General features: G+C 40.4%; 1 protein-coding gene across 2 annotated transcripts in view; it reads right to left on the bottom strand.

Moving 5' to 3' along the window:
- LOC126393894 (protein crumbs homolog 1-like) overlaps nucleotides 1–18,878 on the bottom strand; it is a 129,480-nt gene that overhangs the window by 106,908 nt on the left and 3,694 nt on the right. Inside the window, exon 1 of one of the 2 annotated variants that reach the window (XM_050050303.1) lies at nucleotides 6,523–6,770. The exons of the other annotated variant lie outside the window; for it this stretch is intronic. Within the exon in view, the coding sequence (XP_049906260.1) occupies nucleotides 6,523–6,592 (70 nt within the window). The 5' untranslated portion in view covers nucleotides 6,593–6,770. Of the gene's footprint in view, nucleotides 1–6,522; nucleotides 6,771–18,878 lie in introns of those variants that run through there. 2 annotated transcript variants of the gene reach the window in all.

The following is an 18,878-nucleotide window of genomic DNA, read 5'->3' as shown; positions in this document are numbered from 1 at the left end:
TAGAATAAAAATAAAAAAAAGTTTGATTTGATGGTGGTTCTTGATGAAAAGTCTTGGGATCATATAAGTTATTACAATTCATCCTGTAACGGGGACACAAAACTCTTAACAAACTTTTATGGCAATCATCCAACAGTTGGTGAGAAATTTTAGTTTGGGCCAAAGTGATAGACCAATTGAGCCATCGGCCAACCAACCAATATTGCCATCCGTAAAAGCAAAAAAAGGTGCAGCAACGGCAGCAGTGACAGGCCAGCTGTTTGCTTTTGAACTGCCCTTTGCTGTGCAGGAACAAGTAACCACTCGATTAAAAATAAAGGTAATCCACGTATATATATTTTTCTTTTGTCTATTTTTTTCTCAGATTACGAACTAATTAAAATGCTAAAAAAAAATTATTCCAGTGGCACACTCGAGACTCCTTATCTACCCACTTTAAAGCCAAAACCTTAAAGACAAAACTGAAATCCTGCTTGTCAGCCCTAAAACAAAAAGAGAAATGCTTTTTAATAATCTTGGGAATTAAACTCCCTGAATTAAATCTGAGGCCTGATCCCTGATTCCACATTAACAAGATAACACCTCAGAAACATAGCCAAGGTACGACCATTTCTTAATTAAAAAGATGCAGAGAAATTGAGTCATGCCTTTATTTCAAGCTGCCTTTACTACTGTAATGCACTTCGTACTGGCCTTCCAAAAAACATCACTGAGAGACTGCAGCTCGGCTATTAACCAGAACCAAGAGGAAAGAGCACATCAGACCAGTCTTAGCTGCTCTGCACTGGCTTCCTGTTACATTTAGAATTGATTTCAGGGTTCTCCTCCTTGTATACAAAGCCTTACATGAGCTGGGACCAGGCTACGTTGCTAACTGCCTTGTCAACTATTTGCCTCCAAGAACACTGCGATCATCTGCTGCTGGTTTACTGAAGGTTCTCAGCAACAGTCCAAAGATCAGGGATGCAGCCTTTGTCAGTTATGTCCCAAAGCCACGGAACAGACTACCTATAGATATCAGGTAAGCTAGCTTCCTTAATATTTTCTAAAAAAGGCTAAAAACGTATCTGTTCACTTTAGCCTTTAAAGCTGCAGTAGGTAGAAAGCCTGAAAACGGTTGATTTTTGAGTCTCATCTGAGTTAGGTTTCGTTCGTCTCCGCCCTGAGCCCCTCCTACCAGACGAGCACGCGAGTATTTTATCCTACTTGGTTCTATTTCTCCCTCTCTGGGAGCCTCGGCTCTCCTTCACCGCGCAGCAGCTCGCCCCATCCCTCCCTCGCGGCCCCGCACATATATCCCCGAGGCTCAGCTCTCCCTCTCCGCGCAGCAGCCCTCCCCATCCCTCCCTCGCGGACCCGCACACACTCCAAAGCCTCGGCTCTCCCTCCCACAGCCGACCCTCGCGCCCTCTGGCCGGGCCCGGCCCCACCTCACCCTTCCCCTCCCTCCGGGGCTCCGGGGAACCGAGTTCTGTCTTCCTTTTTTTGGGTTGTTTAGCCGTGTAGGCAGTTGCTGTGCTGGAATAGCTATTTTACCTGGTGCACTGTTCGCCATTGCCGCTTGCTCTCCCCTTCTGCCGGCGGCACGGGAACGCGCATATGCAGTAGAACAGCCAATAGGAACGCAGTGGTCTGAGCTGACCTTTGATTGGTTGATGCACATCGGCACGATACTGATTCTTTAGAGGCTGAACACAGAGCCATGGTGAGGTGCAGAAACCTATTGTTTGTCTCAGACCACTTGATTTACATTATGCTTAGAGGATATTATAAAATTTTTACTCAATTATACCAAAACAATGTTGCCTACTGGAGCTTTAAGTAGCCTAGCTCTGACTTTTAGGTCTTAGGTCTGAAACTTTTTCTGTTTACGCTTTTACTTTTTATTTACGCTTCACACTGCGGCAACTCTTAACTTTTTTCTTGATTTTATGATTTATAGTTTTCCAACTCTATGATTTTATGAATCAGTTAATTCATGTTTTCATGCCTTGTGCTGCATTTCTTGTATGAAAGTAAATAAATAAAGTTTATTATTATAATTATTTTAAAGGACGGGATACATTTAAATTACTTGCCAACACGTCACTAATCATAGCTAACTGTTTCTCAGTATAACAGATTACATGCAATTATCCCTGCTGCCGAATTTAAATGTTGCTTTTTATACATGTAACTGTAAAGCATATGGCACTGCACCACAGAGAATGGTCATGGAATTGTGAACATGTGATCATGGATTGGACAATAACATTGCATTTTGTCCTTTCTCATCTTCAGAAGTGTCATTTCCTCAGTCTTGCATCACCTCCCTCTTTTACCTCCCTCTATTGGCTTTCTCTTGTACTGAGATCATCTTTTACTTTTTCTCATTGTTCTCTTTCACCTCCCTTTTTCAAATAGAGGCAGGATCTTTCCGTGGACTGTCATGTAAAGCTAACTCAGTCAGAACCATGTACTTTAACCTGTGCTACCTGTAATCCCATGAAGCCTGACAGGGAGACCTCTCAAACCCAATCAACCCTTCACACATTCCAGAGAGTTGATAACAGCCCCCCCCCCCCGTTACTGAGCACTTCATAGATCATGGTTATGGCCAGACGGGGTAGATCCCTGACACTGACTGGTACCAGCATCTCACTTCAACAATAACACTGAGCAGAGCCACTGACTGTTTGTGGGTAGAATGATGTCAGAATCAAACTGCCCACCAGAGACCAGAGACTTTCTTAGAGGGGGTTTAATTTTAGACTCATCAGTATTCCCTCTTATGCGAAGCTTCGATTAATATGTAATGCTGTTTCCATAAAATGAATCTTAAAGCCGAGTTGAAAAGCAAAAAAATACCCAACTTGTTTTCAAATGAAAGCTGTTCAGCTAAGAATGAACAGACCAAGCAATTACCAAGGTTGAGGAAAATTAAACCAAATTTTATTACAGGACATTTACAGTTTGTTATACAAAATTTACAACTGTCACATTATCCTTGTTTGTATGAAAAATTGTGAGTTTCTTTGTTTTGTTTTAACATTTGACACCAAACACGTATGACAATTTGAAAAAGAGGCAGGAACATGGATACACAGTACTGACAGAATATACCGTCTAGAGTGTATTCCCACTGACATTCCACTAGCAACATGCTCACACCAGAGCCTAACAAAGATGCACTGTGACATCTTTCTTATAATTTCTGGAGCAAACATATAACATAACATAAAGACTGCTTATGTACTGGGCCCAGAAGTTGGTGCTATACCCCTACTGACAAAAAGAAACATGTCAAAACCTAAGTAAAAAAATAGTCTTTTTTTTTTTTTTTAATTTTAATTCAATTTAATTAAATTTTTTAAAGTTAGGAACACCCTGTGCAAAACTGAATCTAAACTTAACCAGAATAACCTCCCAAAGTGCATAGTGCACAAATTTGTGTTTCTGGCAAGAATCTGTGTAAGAAACCGAGTCAATGGCAGTGAAAATATGTTGCGCTGAAATAACATACTGTATGTTGTTAAGAACAAATTTAACTTTTTCAGAGTTTTTAAGGACCTGTGCAAGTCTAAAGTACCATGTCTGATGAGACAAAGACATTCTTAAATGAGATATGACTCTTTTCACCCCTGGCAGATGCTAAATGCAGGGGGAGAGTGAGAGAAAGTGTTTACCCTGAGTCACAAAAACAGCAACACAAAGTCAACATAGAGTCTCGCTGCAGGGCAGAGGAAGCGGCAACGCTATGAATCACTGAGAAAGGGAAGCCCCCGCTTAATGCACAAGTTGGGCTAAGAGGAATTTTATTGAATCACCACAAGAGTCTAGCAGCTCTGCCTGAATTCATCTTTGTGCTCCAAAGGCTCCACAGCAGGTGGCTGCTTTGCTTTATACAAAGAAATGCGCAAATCCTCTCTGAATGAGTCACAGTTACACAGTCAGAGGCGCACATCCTTTTGTGTCCTGTCTGAGCAAAGACTAAAGACTGCATCATTTTTAACACAATGTTTTTGTCTAGTTCTAAGCAGTTATTTATCAGCAAACTGTAAATGTCCTGTAATAAAATTTACTTTGGTAATTTGGTACTTTAGACTTGCACAGGTCCTTAAAAACTCTGAAAAAGTTAAATTTGTTCTTAACAACATACAGTATGTTATTTCAGCGCAACATATTTTCACTGCCATTGACTCGGTTTCTTACACAGATTCTTGCCAGAAACACAAATTTGTGCACTATGCACTTTGGGAGGTTATTCTGGTTAAGTTTAGATTCAGTTTTGCACAGGGTGTTCCTAACTTTAAAAAATTTAATTAAATTGAATTAAAATTAAAAAAAAAAAAAAAGACTATTTTTTTACTTAGGTTTTGACATGTTTCTTTTTGTCAGTAGGGGTATAGCACCAACTTCTGGGCCCAGTACATAAGCAGTCTTTATGTTATGTTATATGTTTGCTCCAGAAATTATAAGAAAGATGTCACAGTGCATCTTTGTTAGGCTCTGGTGTGAGCATGTTGCTAGTGGAATGTCAGTGGGAATACACTCTAGACGGTATATTCTGTCAGTACTGTGTATCCATGTTCCTGCCTCTTTTTCAAATTGTCATACGTGTTTGGTGTCAAATGTTAAAACAAAACAAAGAAACTCACAATTTTTCATACAAACAAGGATAATGTGACAGTTGTAAATTTTGTATAACAAACTGTAAATGTCCTGTAATAAAATTTGGTTTAATTTTCCTCAACCTTGGTAATTGCTTGGTCTGTTCATTCTTAGCTGAACAGCTTTCATTTGAAAACAAGTTGGGTATTTTTTTGCTTTTCAACTCGGCTTTAAGATTCATTTTATGGAAACAGAATTACATATTAATCGAAGCTTCGCATAAGAGGGAATACTGATGAGTCTAAAATTAAACCCCCTCTAAGAAAGTCCCTGGTCTCTGGTGGGCAGTTTGATTTTGACATCATTCTACCCACAAACAGTCAGTGGCTCTGCTCAGTGTTATTGTTGAAGTGAGATGCTGGTACCAGTCAGTGTCAGGGATCTACCCCGTCTGGCTCCTCCCTATGATTTTCAGACTTAAAGATGGTTCTTGTGGTGCCTTTTCTCTTTCCTAAAACTGCTATTGTTCAGGCTTGATTTCATTCAAGCTAACAGTTCTGCAGTTTGGGGAAATTTTCCACTGAAATCCCTGTTTCTTCTCAGTCAGTTAGTTGGTAAATGCTATGGATGTTCTTTTGTGTACTTTTCTTTATAATAAAGTCTTGAATATAGTAGGCAAACCCTGCACCTTAAAATCTATGTTATACTCATCTTCACCATCCCATGTGCTCTGCTTCTGCTATCTTTTTTTTTAATCCTTAAGAGCTCAGAGTGCCAGATCTCTTGCCATGCTCCCTAATACCCATCACTCCTTCCATTCAAAGCTAAGACAAAAAAGCTGTGTAGTAGTGCAGTCGGACGCTCAGCTCGTTACCATGGTGATCTCCAACAATGCCACCCTCAACCAATCCCTGCGGCTGGTTTGCCACAGTTTAAACAAGCTTCGGACGCTTCACACAAATGAAGGTCGCGGGAAAAATGGGTCAACAGGTTTCATAAAGTGGTGGAGTCAACCAAGAAGCTGTAATGTAGTGATATGTCTCTAAGACTGACCTACACATAACACACACATCTTTAGAAATCACTTCATAAATAAATGCCTCATTGATTACATCACTGGGTTCCATCACACTGTTATGATAACAATATAGTATATACAAAATAACATGATGATGATTATGCTATGCTTTGCAGTTAACAGTAAGCTTTGCTGCTTTTAATGATTAAGAAAACCACCCGTCTTGTTTTACCGTATGGGTCCATAATTTCCTTATCATTTTCTAGAAAGTCTCCTGGGAAGAATTTTGTATTTGGGAACTAATTACAGGTAAAATATGCCTTTTATAGTTCATTTATAATTTATTTATCATGTATTTTTTTCCATATGTGCTGACAGATTTCATTTTTTTGTATGTTCAGATGTGAGATAGTGCTGTGCACTAACTAATAGATCCATCACATTACACATGCAATTGATTAGAGAATATTGATGCAAAGTGTTTCAATTGAACATTGTTAATATTGCCCTAGATTTAGAATTACATGGCTCCACTTGGAAATCAGAATCAGAATCAGAATCAGAAATACTTTATTGATCCCCGAGGGGAAATTATTTATGTTACAATGACTTAAATGACTCTTAAATTATTTGTAGGTACAAAGCAATAAAATAAAGGATGATCAAACTATATTTACATCTCCAAGATGGTCCTACTGTGGCTCTAAGCACACATAAAAATATGTGAGTCTGATTCTAAAGATAAACAGGGCAGCAGATGTTTTCCACTCCACACACAAGCATGGGCTGCAGCTACAACTGTGGATGGATTGTGAATTGTTTGTTTCTCCCTTAAAACTGTCTCAAAGTTCCCATGAGTGATGTGTTTACATTTCTGCACTAGTATTAACTGCATGTGTTGAATTAAGCCTTACCCAGTTTGAACATCATCATGGTGATCAGCAGCGTCCTCTGATATCTGGACCAAACTCTTCCAAATTCCATTGTTGCTTAAGTTTCTAGTCAGTGTAGAACAATACTGTCAGTCAACATGCTCTCAGTCCAGCACACTGCAACACTCCATCCAGCCGCTCCAAGTTAGCTGCTGACAGTGAGCACCAGCACCAGCATGCCTTACCACTGGCACTCTGCGTCTGCGTGTGTGTGTGTATGAACGTGTGTTTAGGAGTGTGTGTGAGACCAAGCTGGGCTGGAGTAAAGCAGAGTAATCACCCCAGCAGAGAGTGAGGGGAGGAAAACATGAACTGGAGTACTGGACTGGACTCATTCAACCACTGGTTCACTGACTGAGTCTCTAGCCCCTTTCACACTGCCAGATTTTCGGCGAATGTTGGGCCGTTTTGCCGGCAAGCTGCGAGCATTTAGACACACAGAACCTGATTGGCGAGTTGATCCGAGGTGCCCAATTTTCCACCACGTAGGGGTAAACATATTGGCAGAACCTTTTTGGTTTAAAAAGAATGAGGCGCCCTTCCGCCTGTTAATGACTTGTGGGAGGAGCTGTTGATGACGCTGCAAGTGCGACACACTGACGGTGGACTAACAGGAAACAGCTGATAGCAGGAATGAGCAGCTACTACTAGCAGCAAGAGGAAAACGCAAACCTGACAGACACTACAGTAAAGATGAGCAACTGGGGAGACAAAGAATTGTGCGCCCTCCTTGTCCTTGCAAATGAAGAATGAAGGGACGGTGAAGGATGGGCCGACTTCCCTCTGAGTACATCACTATTTACCTCACACGCTGAGCTACATGTTTTGTTACTTGCTCACGCCCCCCATTGCCCCGAAAAAGGCACATTCTGTATGAACAAAAGTAGGCAGGTGCCATTTTCCTGCAAATTTGCACAATTCCTAAAGGGCCATCTCTGAAACCAGTCGACAACTGGAATCCCTGTTCACTGACATTTTGTCTTCATTCATGTTCATGTTTTTACTTTTCAATGTTTTTCAGGAATTTCTAATTGCACACACGTGCACTTCAATCAATATAATTCTCTAGTAATGATGATTTAACATCCCACACATGGACAATTTACGGGCTGCAACTAACTACAACTAACAACTTTTCGTGATCAATTAAGTGGCTGATTATTTTCCAGATTAATAGTTGAATTGCTTGGTGATGTCATAATACCGTAGCTTTAGCTGTAGTGAGCCAAAACCAGAAGGGTATTCAGTTTAAGATGAAAAAAGCAGCCAAATTACTTTCACAACAATAGATATTTTTGGATAAATGCTTAAAGATATAGGTACTTACAGTGAGGGAAATAATTATTTGATCCCGTGATGATGTTGCAAGTTTGCCCACTGACAAAGAATTGATCAGTCTATAATTTTAATGGTAGGTTTATTTTAACAGCGAGAGGCAGATAATTAACAAAAAAATCCAGAAAAACACATTGGAAAAAAGTTAGAAATTGATTTGCATTTGGTCGAGTGAAAATAGTATTTGATCCCTTAGCAAAACAAGACTTAGCACCTGGTGGCAGAACCCTTTGGCAATCACAGAGGTCAGATGTTTCTTGTAGTTGGCCACCAAGTTTGCACACATCTAAGGAGGGATTTTGGTCCACTCCTCTTTGCAGATCATCTCCAAATCATTAAGGTTTCGAGACGTATGGCAACTCGAAGCTTCAGCTCCCTCCACAGATTTTCAATGGGATTAAGGTCCTGACACTGGCCACTCCAGGACCTTAATGTGCTTCTTCTTGAGCCACTCCTTTGTTGCCTTGGCTGTGTGTTTTGGGTCATTGTCATGATGGAATACCCATCCACAACCCTTTGAGGTTGGGGAACTGCCCATTGGTTCGACATCCCATTGTTCCGACCATATTAAACTCATTGTTCCGAAGTCCGTTCCAAAATCATCATGACGCCCTGTGGTTAAGGTCTGGTTAGGTTTAGGCACAAAAACCACTTGGTTAGGGTCAGGAAAAGATCATGGTGTGGGTTAAAATGAAAAAGAAAGTGACAAACACATAAGCCGTGAGCCTGCTCCGCCTCAAGCCGGTCGCGGCGCACCATACGCCCGCCGCGAGCCGTTCAGCACCACGGACAGTCGGACTAATGGGATGTCGAACCAATGACGTGGACCCTTGAGGTTGTCACCCAAGATGTCACGGTACATAACCCCGTCCCTCTTCTTGGGGTCATAGTCAGCATTCCTTCCCCTCCAAACACGGCGAGTTGAGTTTATGCCAAACAGCTTGATTTTTGTCTCTGACCACAACACCCTCTCCCAGTCCTTCTCAGAATCATTCAAATGTTCATTGGCAAACTTCAGACGGGCCGGTACATGTGCTTTCTGGAGCAGGGGGACCTAATGGGAGCTGCAGGATTTCAGTCCATTACGGTGAAGTGTGTTACCAATGGATTTCTTGGTGACTGTGGTCCCAGTTGCCTTGAGATCATTAACAAGCTCTTCTTGGTAGTTCTGGGCTGTTTGCTCATCATTGTCATGATCACTGAAACCCCACAGGGTGAGATCTTGTGTGGAGCCCCAGGTCGAGAAAGGTGGACAGTTATTTTATGTTTCTTCCATTTGCGAATGATAGCACCAACAGCCTTGTACAGGTCTACAATCTTGTCCCTGAAGTCTTTGGGCAGCTCTTTGGTCTTGGCCATGGTGTTGATTGATTGCTGCTGTGGACAGGTGTCTTTTATAAAGGTAACAAAATGGGATTAGGAGTAGGCTTCTCTCTTAAAGGGAGAGGACTAATTTTTGTGCCTCGTGGACACATAACCAGTCTATGGGAGCCAGAAATCTTGTTGGTTGATACGGGATCAAATACTTATTTCACTTTAGCAAATGCAAATCAATTTATAACTTTTTTCCAATGTGTTTTTCTAGATTTTTTGTTGATTATCTGTCTCTCACTGTTAAAATAAACCTACCATTAAAATTTTAGACTGATCATTTCTTTGTCAGTAGGCAAACTTACATCATCAGGAGATCAAATAATTATTTCCCTCACTGTAACTCTTCCAGGAAGTACATAGTCTACATGTTTCAGTGGAGAAATAATATTTGAGATATACCAACATAGAGCTGAAATACTAAACAAATTGAAATTAACAACTGTCAGATTTAGATTTCCTTTAGTTAAAAAATGTCAAGTGTATTTACAGACAATATATACTTTTTCACTTCAGCTCCACTATGTAGGATTTAGGGGAATCTATTGGCAGAATTCGAATATAATATTAATAATTATGTTTTCATGAGGTTTTAATCACCTAAAAATGAGAAATAATTGTGTTTTCATTACCTTAAGAATAACCCATTTATATCTACATACAAAACTTGTCTCATCCATGGAGTTCTCATGTTGTTTCTACAATAGCACAGAATGCACAAACCACTGTTCACAAACACTGACTCTAGATAGAACCATTCACATTTTTGCATCGGCTTCCGTAGTTCTCCTGAGGCCTGTACTACGAAGCCAGTTCAACTTACCCGGGATATCTTCTCACTATCTGGTTTGACTAACCCTAACATTGGCCGTCTGGATAACTGGTACTACGAAGCTGGTTATCAACTAGTTCAGTCAGCTCTGGGTTTTCGTATCCAGCCACGAGCCTGCTCATGTCAAGAGCGGAAAAGTAGTTAATGACTAATGAGGTGTATCTGACCAAAATGTTACATTTATAATAATGGGAGCCAATTAACAGTGCGTGGATTATTTGACTATTAAAATATCTGTTTTATCCTAGTTCTCATCACACGTGCCTCATGTTATTTTGAGCTGCAGTGTAAAAGTAGCACCACTGTCTGCCATCACTGTGGACTGAAATAAACTTAATAATTTCAAATCCTGCTAAAATCATGTGTTTAGTGTTGTAAATCATCTCTCTGTTTGTTAGAAGCTCTATTTTAAAACCAGTGGAAATAGAGACCTGGAAATATTAAATGATTCTAAAGACCTATAACAACATATAGGCTCCTCTTTTTTACCTGTTACTCTAGACTTTCATTCATGGATACTTTTTTTCTCAGTGATCTGATTGGTCAGAGGTCGGGATGTTGTCAGGCTGTGATCTGATAACCTGAAGTTAACCTGCTCCGGAGCAGGTTAGCCGTTCAGCATAAATTGCCACAGTGATTTATCCCGGTAAATAAAGAACCAGCTTCGTAGTACTGAAAACCCAAAGTTAACCCCAAAGTTACCTCGCTAACGCCAAATCCTGCTTCGTAGTACAGGCCTCTGCATGCTTGGCAAGTGTCAGTTCTCAATCTCACCACTAGATGCCCAAATACTAAATCCTAGACTAGGCCTTTAATTATTGGCCTGTATCGTCTTTACTACCTGTGTTGTGAATTATAGGAAAAATATAACTTTGTCCAACTGTATGACTCCATCTATGTTCCAATGCATAATAGTTATTAGTTAATAATAGTTAATATAAATGACAACTTCAATTTGAACCTTCTTGAACAAAAGGCATCTGTAGATATACAGTGGAAACCAATTATAGTGATAATGTCTGTACAGCTGAAATTGATCACTGTAAGGAGATGATTATTGTGACCAAACTCTTTTCTTTTTTTTCTCGTGTAGATTTAAATCACAACAACAACAACACCATAGTCATTGTTTTTTTGTTTTGTTTTTTATCTCTGCTCTTATTGTGGTCTCCTCTTTGACTTAGTCGTTGCCTGTATTTAACTGTTGTGTTGTATTACTGTATTGAATTACTCCGTTCAGTAATCTTACACTTACCGTTTTAATTCTAAAAGCCTGAGCCAGGGACCGGAGTTGAAAATTAGCCATGGCTAGATACCTGTATGCATTTCATCTGCTTTATATTTCATAGATTTAGCAATGTTTCATGCATTTGTCCATGTCAAATAAACAAGTAAATAAATAAATCTAATTGACATGTATATGTATTACATAAAGAGCTGCATTATTTACTGAGTTGTACTGACTGTTTTTAGTTTAGTTTAGTTTAAAGGGGCCATACACAACACACCTGTTGAACCAGAGACAGCTATATAGCTAATTTGTATCTGCAATCCCTGGGCAGAAAAAATATTAAAGACAAGATAGATCGATACAGAAAATACAACAACAAAGCTGTCAACTCTAACACAATCAGCGTGAGAATCACGCAAATGACAGATTTTACATGCACTTATTCTACGCCTCTATTTCTCACGCTGTCAAAAATAATACTGATCGACATTCTGCTCCGGAACCTTAACTTGCTATTTTTTGCAGGGGGACACAGGTAGTACAGTTTTACTACTTCTAAAATGGTAGGCTATTTAATTTAGTATAATGTTTGTGTAACGCAGGATTCTGGACAGACGTGCATTGTGTTTATGTGTCGTAGTGTTGCAGCCATCCTGTAGCCTATAATACGGGATCGTCCCGTATTGAAAAATAAAATGTATTCCTGTGCACACCCTGCTGCTATTTTCATGTTCTTGGAATGACTTGGGAAATAGGCTATCAAACCAAAAGAGCTTCAGGAGACACAGCTGAGAAATATTGAATCAGAATTTGCTGAAGAGGCTGACATATAATGACAGGTCTGTCACTCACCGTCATTGTTGCCATGGTTACAAAGACTCTGACACGCAGGATCACCGTTAGCGCGCTCTCTGACCCCCTGACTGACTGCTGCTTGGCAAAGTTATGTGAGGATCCCGTTATGCACAGGTGTTAAACTAACAAGTTTATGGATTTTTTTTCCACACCCACTGTGTGAATTGATGCCGTGGCACCCTTAAATCTGTTTGCTTATCGATATGAGTGCCCGCTTTACCATTCGTTAGTCCTGCCGCTTAAGGGCCGTTTCATAGTTGACGCATGCGAGCGACGCGCTTCCTTTGACGCCTCAGATCCACTGGCGTCACCGAGAATCGTTGCCGGACGCGACGCCTACCCTGAAAAGGACGCTTTGGAGGCGGAGCCCGGAAAATTGCAGAAATACAGATGGACGTAGCTCAGTGGGCTACTGTTAGCTCCGCTAGCCTTGTCAACTGTACAATGAAACACTTGACAACAACACATGTCATAGCTCTACCATCTTTTTCAACACTTTCCTCCATGCCTCACTTTTCATTTCAGTGTTCCGATATGCCTCTAAAGAAGGGTCATACAGGATAGGAAAGCTCACCACTGCTACGATTAGCTTATCTTCCATTGCCATGTTGTTCCAGAGAGGGAAAGTACAGACCACCACCGAGCTTGCTCCCCATTGGATAGTGTCCTCGCGTCTGACGGGTTAATTTGCATAAAGTTGAGTCGCGGTCAACGCGCCCAAGCTGCTCAAACGGCCGCGCCGCCTACCCAAAATGCTTTGCGGGGACGTCAGCAACGGTTTGACGCGATCCATAGGAAATGAATAGGCATAAGCGTCACAGCGGACACAAAAAACGGCAGTGGATCCCAGACGTCATAGTCAAAACATTTAACACTTGAAATGCAATACATCGCTTGCGCAGTAGGAGGTAGCAGAGTCACCGGAACATTACGGGTGATATTCATATTTGATATTGAGATCAAAATGGCTACTGAAGAGGACGTCATTTATCAGCTGGCCGGCCCAACAGAGGAGAGGGAATCCCAGGTGTGCATGGGATTCCCTCCTCCAGAGACCACACCTCTGCTGCTAGACGGTCTCTGGAGGAGGGAATCCCAGGTGTGCATGGGATTCCCTCCTCCAGAGACCGTATAACAGCGGGGGTGTTATACCAGCGGTATAACAGTGGTGTGGCCGGCCCAACAGACCTATCAGAATCTGTTGGGCCGGCCAGCTGATAAATGACACGTCAGCAACACGTCGGATGACACTTCTGAGGAAGACTGGAGTTACAGTCGAAACTGTCAAGCAGGTAAAAGATATATCTCCTACATTTTTTTGTCTGAAGATAAGAAAATAGTAAACAAATTTTAAAAAAAGAAGACAAAATAAACCTAATCAATCTAACATGTAGGCCTGACTGCATATCCGTCTAACCATAATTTACAAAGGTTTGTGGTGCGGCATCAGTTGTTTGATGTCGCGCATCGATATAGCGCTCTGTTCCTGTGGGAGACCTTGTAAAAAAGTACACAGGTAATTACAAAAAGTGACATGTATGTCGCTTCTCTCTCTCTGCCTCTCTTTCTCTCGCTCTCTCTCCTTCTCTCTATCCCTCTCTCTCTCCTGCCGTATCTCCTGCAGCCTCTCAAAGATGGCAACGCGCACACGCACACACCTTGTACGACTACCTGCGTCTTCTGTGAATAACAAAAAGTGGTTAATTTCAAGTGCGTCGCTTGCAATATCACCCCCGCTGGCAACGCATGATATTACGCGCGTCGCTGCGTTGCGTATCAAAAAATGGACAACACATTTTGAGACGCAAGCACGCATCATGGCGGCCAATGCGTCTCGATGCGTCACAATGCGTTAGCGTCTGCGTGCCTTTGCGTCGACTATGAAACGGCCCTAAGAGACAGTCTGTCATTACACAGAATAGCTGTCATAACGCACACTCATTACGCACAGCTGTGTCTATTAATAGCTCCTGTACCACTGATTCATCACATGTACCTGTAAACCATCATCGCAGTGATATTTTAACTATCATTATTTCACTTCAGACATTTACTGATGATTAATTTATAGCTCTCATATTAAAACAGACTTTACAAATCGTTGCATGATTCAGGATAAAAGATCAAGAACAGGGAAATATTAGCTCAAAAGCTAATTTAAAAGAATTGAAATAAAATTAATCATACACAGGCCAAATCATTGATTAGGCTAGCCTAAATAAGTTTATGAATGTGCCTTCCAGGAACATAACACTGTGTAGACTGCAAAATAATAACATGGTCATTGATCTTGGCAAACCAAAACAAACGAGGTTTAAACTCTAAGGTTATATCTCTGACTGTATTTTTCCACATTATCCTATTATTCTGATCCCATCTGAATGAATCTACACAGTAGTCCAAGGAGTTATCAGAAACTACTGTTTAGATTGTTTAGTATAGTACTTTGGCATTTTATTCTTAAGAAGTGACAGGGGTTAGCCAGTTCAAGAGGTTGGCTGAATAAGAGCAAAACCAGGAACAGCTTGGCCCTGGATGGAACCCTCTCTAATGACAATCAAGATGGCTCACCTTGAGCCCTTCTTCAAGCGGGAGCCCTCTGGGACACTCATCAAGGCCTCAAAGAAAGCCAAAAGCCAGTACAACACTGCACACAAACAGTTCTAATTTAAGCATTTAAATTTATACTGTAAAGGTTTGCTAATACTGCCGTACGATTATGTTTGTGGAAATAAATTACCCACAAGATGGTGATTTTAAAGAGAGATGTTGTCTGTCTATGTTCTTGCTACTTAAGGTAAGGATTAAAAGTTATGAAATGGGGGAAATGGCTGTAAATACTCATGTTTCTTTACTTAAATTACAAATTACATAAAATGTCTTTGACGTATGGTAGCAACCCTAAAAAGGGCCCCCATTAGATTGGGGCCCGCCCAACTTCCTTTAAATTTCACTCCAAAGTTTTCTGAAAAGTTGACAGCTCTGCAGTAAAAATAATTAAAAGCAAAACTAAACGCAATTTTGCAAACAGTTCACCAAGTTTGAAAATACAGTACAGCTGAGTCATTACAGGGGCAAACAGATTACTACGAGGCAAAGGAAAAAGAATAGCAGTACCATAGTTTTTTCTCTTTTTTTACCGTATGTTGTCTTGTACGAAAAGACCCAAAATTAACACTGTAATTAACACTGTAAGTGGACTACTTGATTACTGTAAGCTAATTCCTTAAACAGTGTTTCAATAAGAACAATTCCGTCCCATGTTTTCATTTTTGCTCCATTTCCACCAGTGTGCCACCACAAAAAATATCCCCCAAAGGTTATTGTGTCTTGTCATGTCACTACAGACTATATTATGGAAGAGTGCCGGTGATCGGCAAGTCTGGGTCAAGCTGTACTGTGTGTTGTCATGTTCAGTGTGTTTCCATTAAAATAACGACGTACAACGTATCCAGTTCTACTTTTGTGTCCTAAGGCTACTTGAAAGTAGCAGGGATAAGGAGCTGGCCCCTGGTTCATTCTGTCCTCCTTTCGATGATCGGCACACCTGAGTGATGTTGGTATATGTTGGATGCTTCCATTCACATCTCCTTCGACTACAGAGTAATGCCAGCACACGTCTTGTTTTTATATACAACTCTCTCTCCGTTGCTGCTGTAGCTGACCGGTGCACAGGGAACCGGCAGTGGTTCTTCCTACTGCGGTGTATTAATTTGTATTCGTCACAGTAACTGACTCACATGCCAGTCTGTTTGTTGTACTAACCTTAACACTTGTTTTTTGTGTTTCATATCATAGGCCCACAAATATGTATCCATATCTCATAATTATCAGACTTTGATCCTCTCTATAGCCAAGGCTATTCATATATTTAATGGTTCTGTATCTTTTTTTTCATTTTAATATAAAGTGGTAACCACTGTATGTGAATGCATGAATGGGTCAGACCTGCGCAGCACTGGATTTGGAATTAATTGTAATAAACTGGTAAATAAGTAACTTATTATTTTCAAATGAAGGTAACTAACAATATGTAATATATTACAGGTTTGCAAGTTTGCACCTTGAACAACCACTGTAAGATATGATGTTTTTGTGTGGATTAACCCCGTCTTCTTAACAAAAAAATATATATATATCTGGTTTAAGAAATGTGATGTTCTTGTGCTGCACAAAAGTTGTAGGTAGCTGGGGCGGATGTTGCACATACAAAGAGCAGAACTCTGACACCAGAGACCAATCACGATTTCCTGTGGTTAAGTTTAGGCTAACAATATTAACACCACGGTTAAGGTTACAGCCACTGATTGAGGTTTAAGTTAATTATTGAGAAAGTAAACATATCCTTTCCCGTGACACTGTTGACTTTTTTGGTGTTTATTCAAGACAAATGTGTAGCAAAGAACTCTAAATTTGCATTTTCAAGTGTAGGATGTGGATTAATAGATTGTTGCTTTCCCCAGTCCTCTCAGCTTCCACCCCCACCTTTGGGAGCTGGGGTGGGGGGAGCTTACCCAGGACCTATCTGGTTGGCGGATTCCTCTCTGGTAAGTTGACGAATGCCTTACTCATCTCCACTCCCACTCCCACCCCCACACACACTCCCACCCCCAACCACAACCCTGATCGCAGCATCAGGCTTAACTCCAACCTGCTGCGTGCACATCAACAGAAAAGTTTAATTAAACACTCAGCTAGGGGCTGAGGGAGGGAGGGTGTTGGGGAGGTGGCGGCCTTCAACAAGCGACATGCAAATGTGTAAAGTAGTGAGTCGCAGCAGCTCCACAGCTTCACATTCCTCAGTGACTGGCTGCTTTAATGAAAGCAGCCACACAATAGAAGAGTAGACAGCAGGCTGACATGGAATCTGAGGCCTTTTTCCATCCAAATAGCATGAGATCTACAGATAATACTGTTTACCTGTGCAGAGTATAAATTCTCCAGTTCCTGTTGTTTATTTTTTAGTGAATAAATGGTTTCAGCGCAATGCACTTGCATTTCATCCAGCCTTTTATTCAGTTCATTTATTTCATCCATTAAGCTCCTCTCCTTTATCACATTTTTTTGTTTTGTTTCCATGAACCCATCTTAATAGCATTTCCTCTGAAAGCACACAGACATTGTGTGGGGCCGATGTGTTTTCATTGTTTTCAAAATTTTCTTCAATAAGTTCTTTAGTTTTTTCAATAAACACTTCATCATTTAAAAGTGAGCCACGCCCCCAAGGATATTTAGCTGTGCTGACTTGAATTGTTACAATAGCATGGTCGGATCTTAGGCGGTCACCAGTAGTACATTTTGATACATTGGGAATTAGATAAAAGGACATGAGGAAATAATAAATACGGCTAGCTTGCTGCCCTCTATGCCATGTATATCTAGTTGATTCTGAATTTTGTCGTCTCCTATTGTCCACTAAGTCTAAGGATGCTTTAAGTTCTTTAATTTTACTAAGTGTCTGAGGGTGGTTTTTGAAAGAATGAGTACCTGCACTGACTTTGTTTATATTTAATACTGTATTAAAAACTCCGACTGTAGCATCGTTATTGTTCTCTTGAGACAAAGTAACATGATGGATTTCCTCAAAGAAGTTTAGATTATCTTCATTTGGAGCGTAAATATTGATATTTATATGTAGATTATCTACTGTTACATCTAACGTGATCCACCTTCAATCCTCATCAGTTTGGATGGAGTGAATTGTGTGTTGCAGTTCATTCTTAAACGTAATCATCTTAATCATAACTCCCCTACAATTGCTAAGGCAATGACTAAAATATATATTCCCACCCCATTCTGATTTCCATTTAAACTCATTTTCGGAGTTAGGGTGTGTTTCTTGCACACAGATAATTTAAATATTTTCTTAATCTTGCCGCCATGTAAAAACTGCATTTCATTTTGCCCTATTACCCAAGCTGTTACAGTTATAACTTGCTATTGTTAAACCACTACATGTCATACATCATCTTTGGAAAAATCAAGAAGGGGTTAACCTTCTTTTCATACTTGACAAGGATCCTATCTAACAACTTTACAAACATACAACATTTAATGAAATACACATGAAACACAAAAACAAAAACACATGCCTGTATTTGATTTGCCATTAAAATAATTAAGGCGGTGGCATTAAGACTGTCTCATCCCCTTACTTTTAACTTAAGTTATCTGGTACTGAAAATTGAAAGAAAAAAAACAAAAACCTTCAGGTAGGGCTTTCTTATGAAAACAAAAAAGCATTTATCAATCAAAACATACAGGTTAAACTGGAAGCGGCCCATGGGTTAAAACTAAAAAAAATAAGAAAAAAGAGGATAACTAGGGTAACATAGATCAGGTTATTCTAAGGTGAAACTAGCACCCATTCAGCCTTTAGGGAAAGAAATAAAGCACACATGTAGGCCTATATCAAAAACTGGGCAACATGAGGGATGCAGAAAGTGGGTTTAGTGAAAACTCTGAGTATGTTAACCCTGAAATGAGGGAAACTCTGGGTTTTCAGTTCCAGAAAGAGAGGTAAGTCAAACTCAGAGTCATTCACCATGGCAACTGACTCTGTGAACCTAACCTGCTCGCTGGCAGGTTTTCTATCCACCTTATTTTTCACGGAAACACGGAGGCAAAACAGAACGCAGCCAGCTTCCGTTTTTTTGTGCGACACTTCCGGTCCAGCACTCTTACCACTGTGTAAATGGGAATCGCCTTGTTGTT

This window comes from Epinephelus moara, chromosome 8 (genome assembly GCF_006386435.1).
Source record: "Epinephelus moara isolate mb chromosome 8, YSFRI_EMoa_1.0, whole genome shotgun sequence".
Taxonomy (NCBI): Eukaryota; Metazoa; Chordata; class Actinopteri; order Perciformes; family Serranidae; genus Epinephelus; species Epinephelus moara.
Note: the sequence above shows the minus strand (reverse complement) of the source record. Positions and strands in the feature narration are given on the sequence as shown.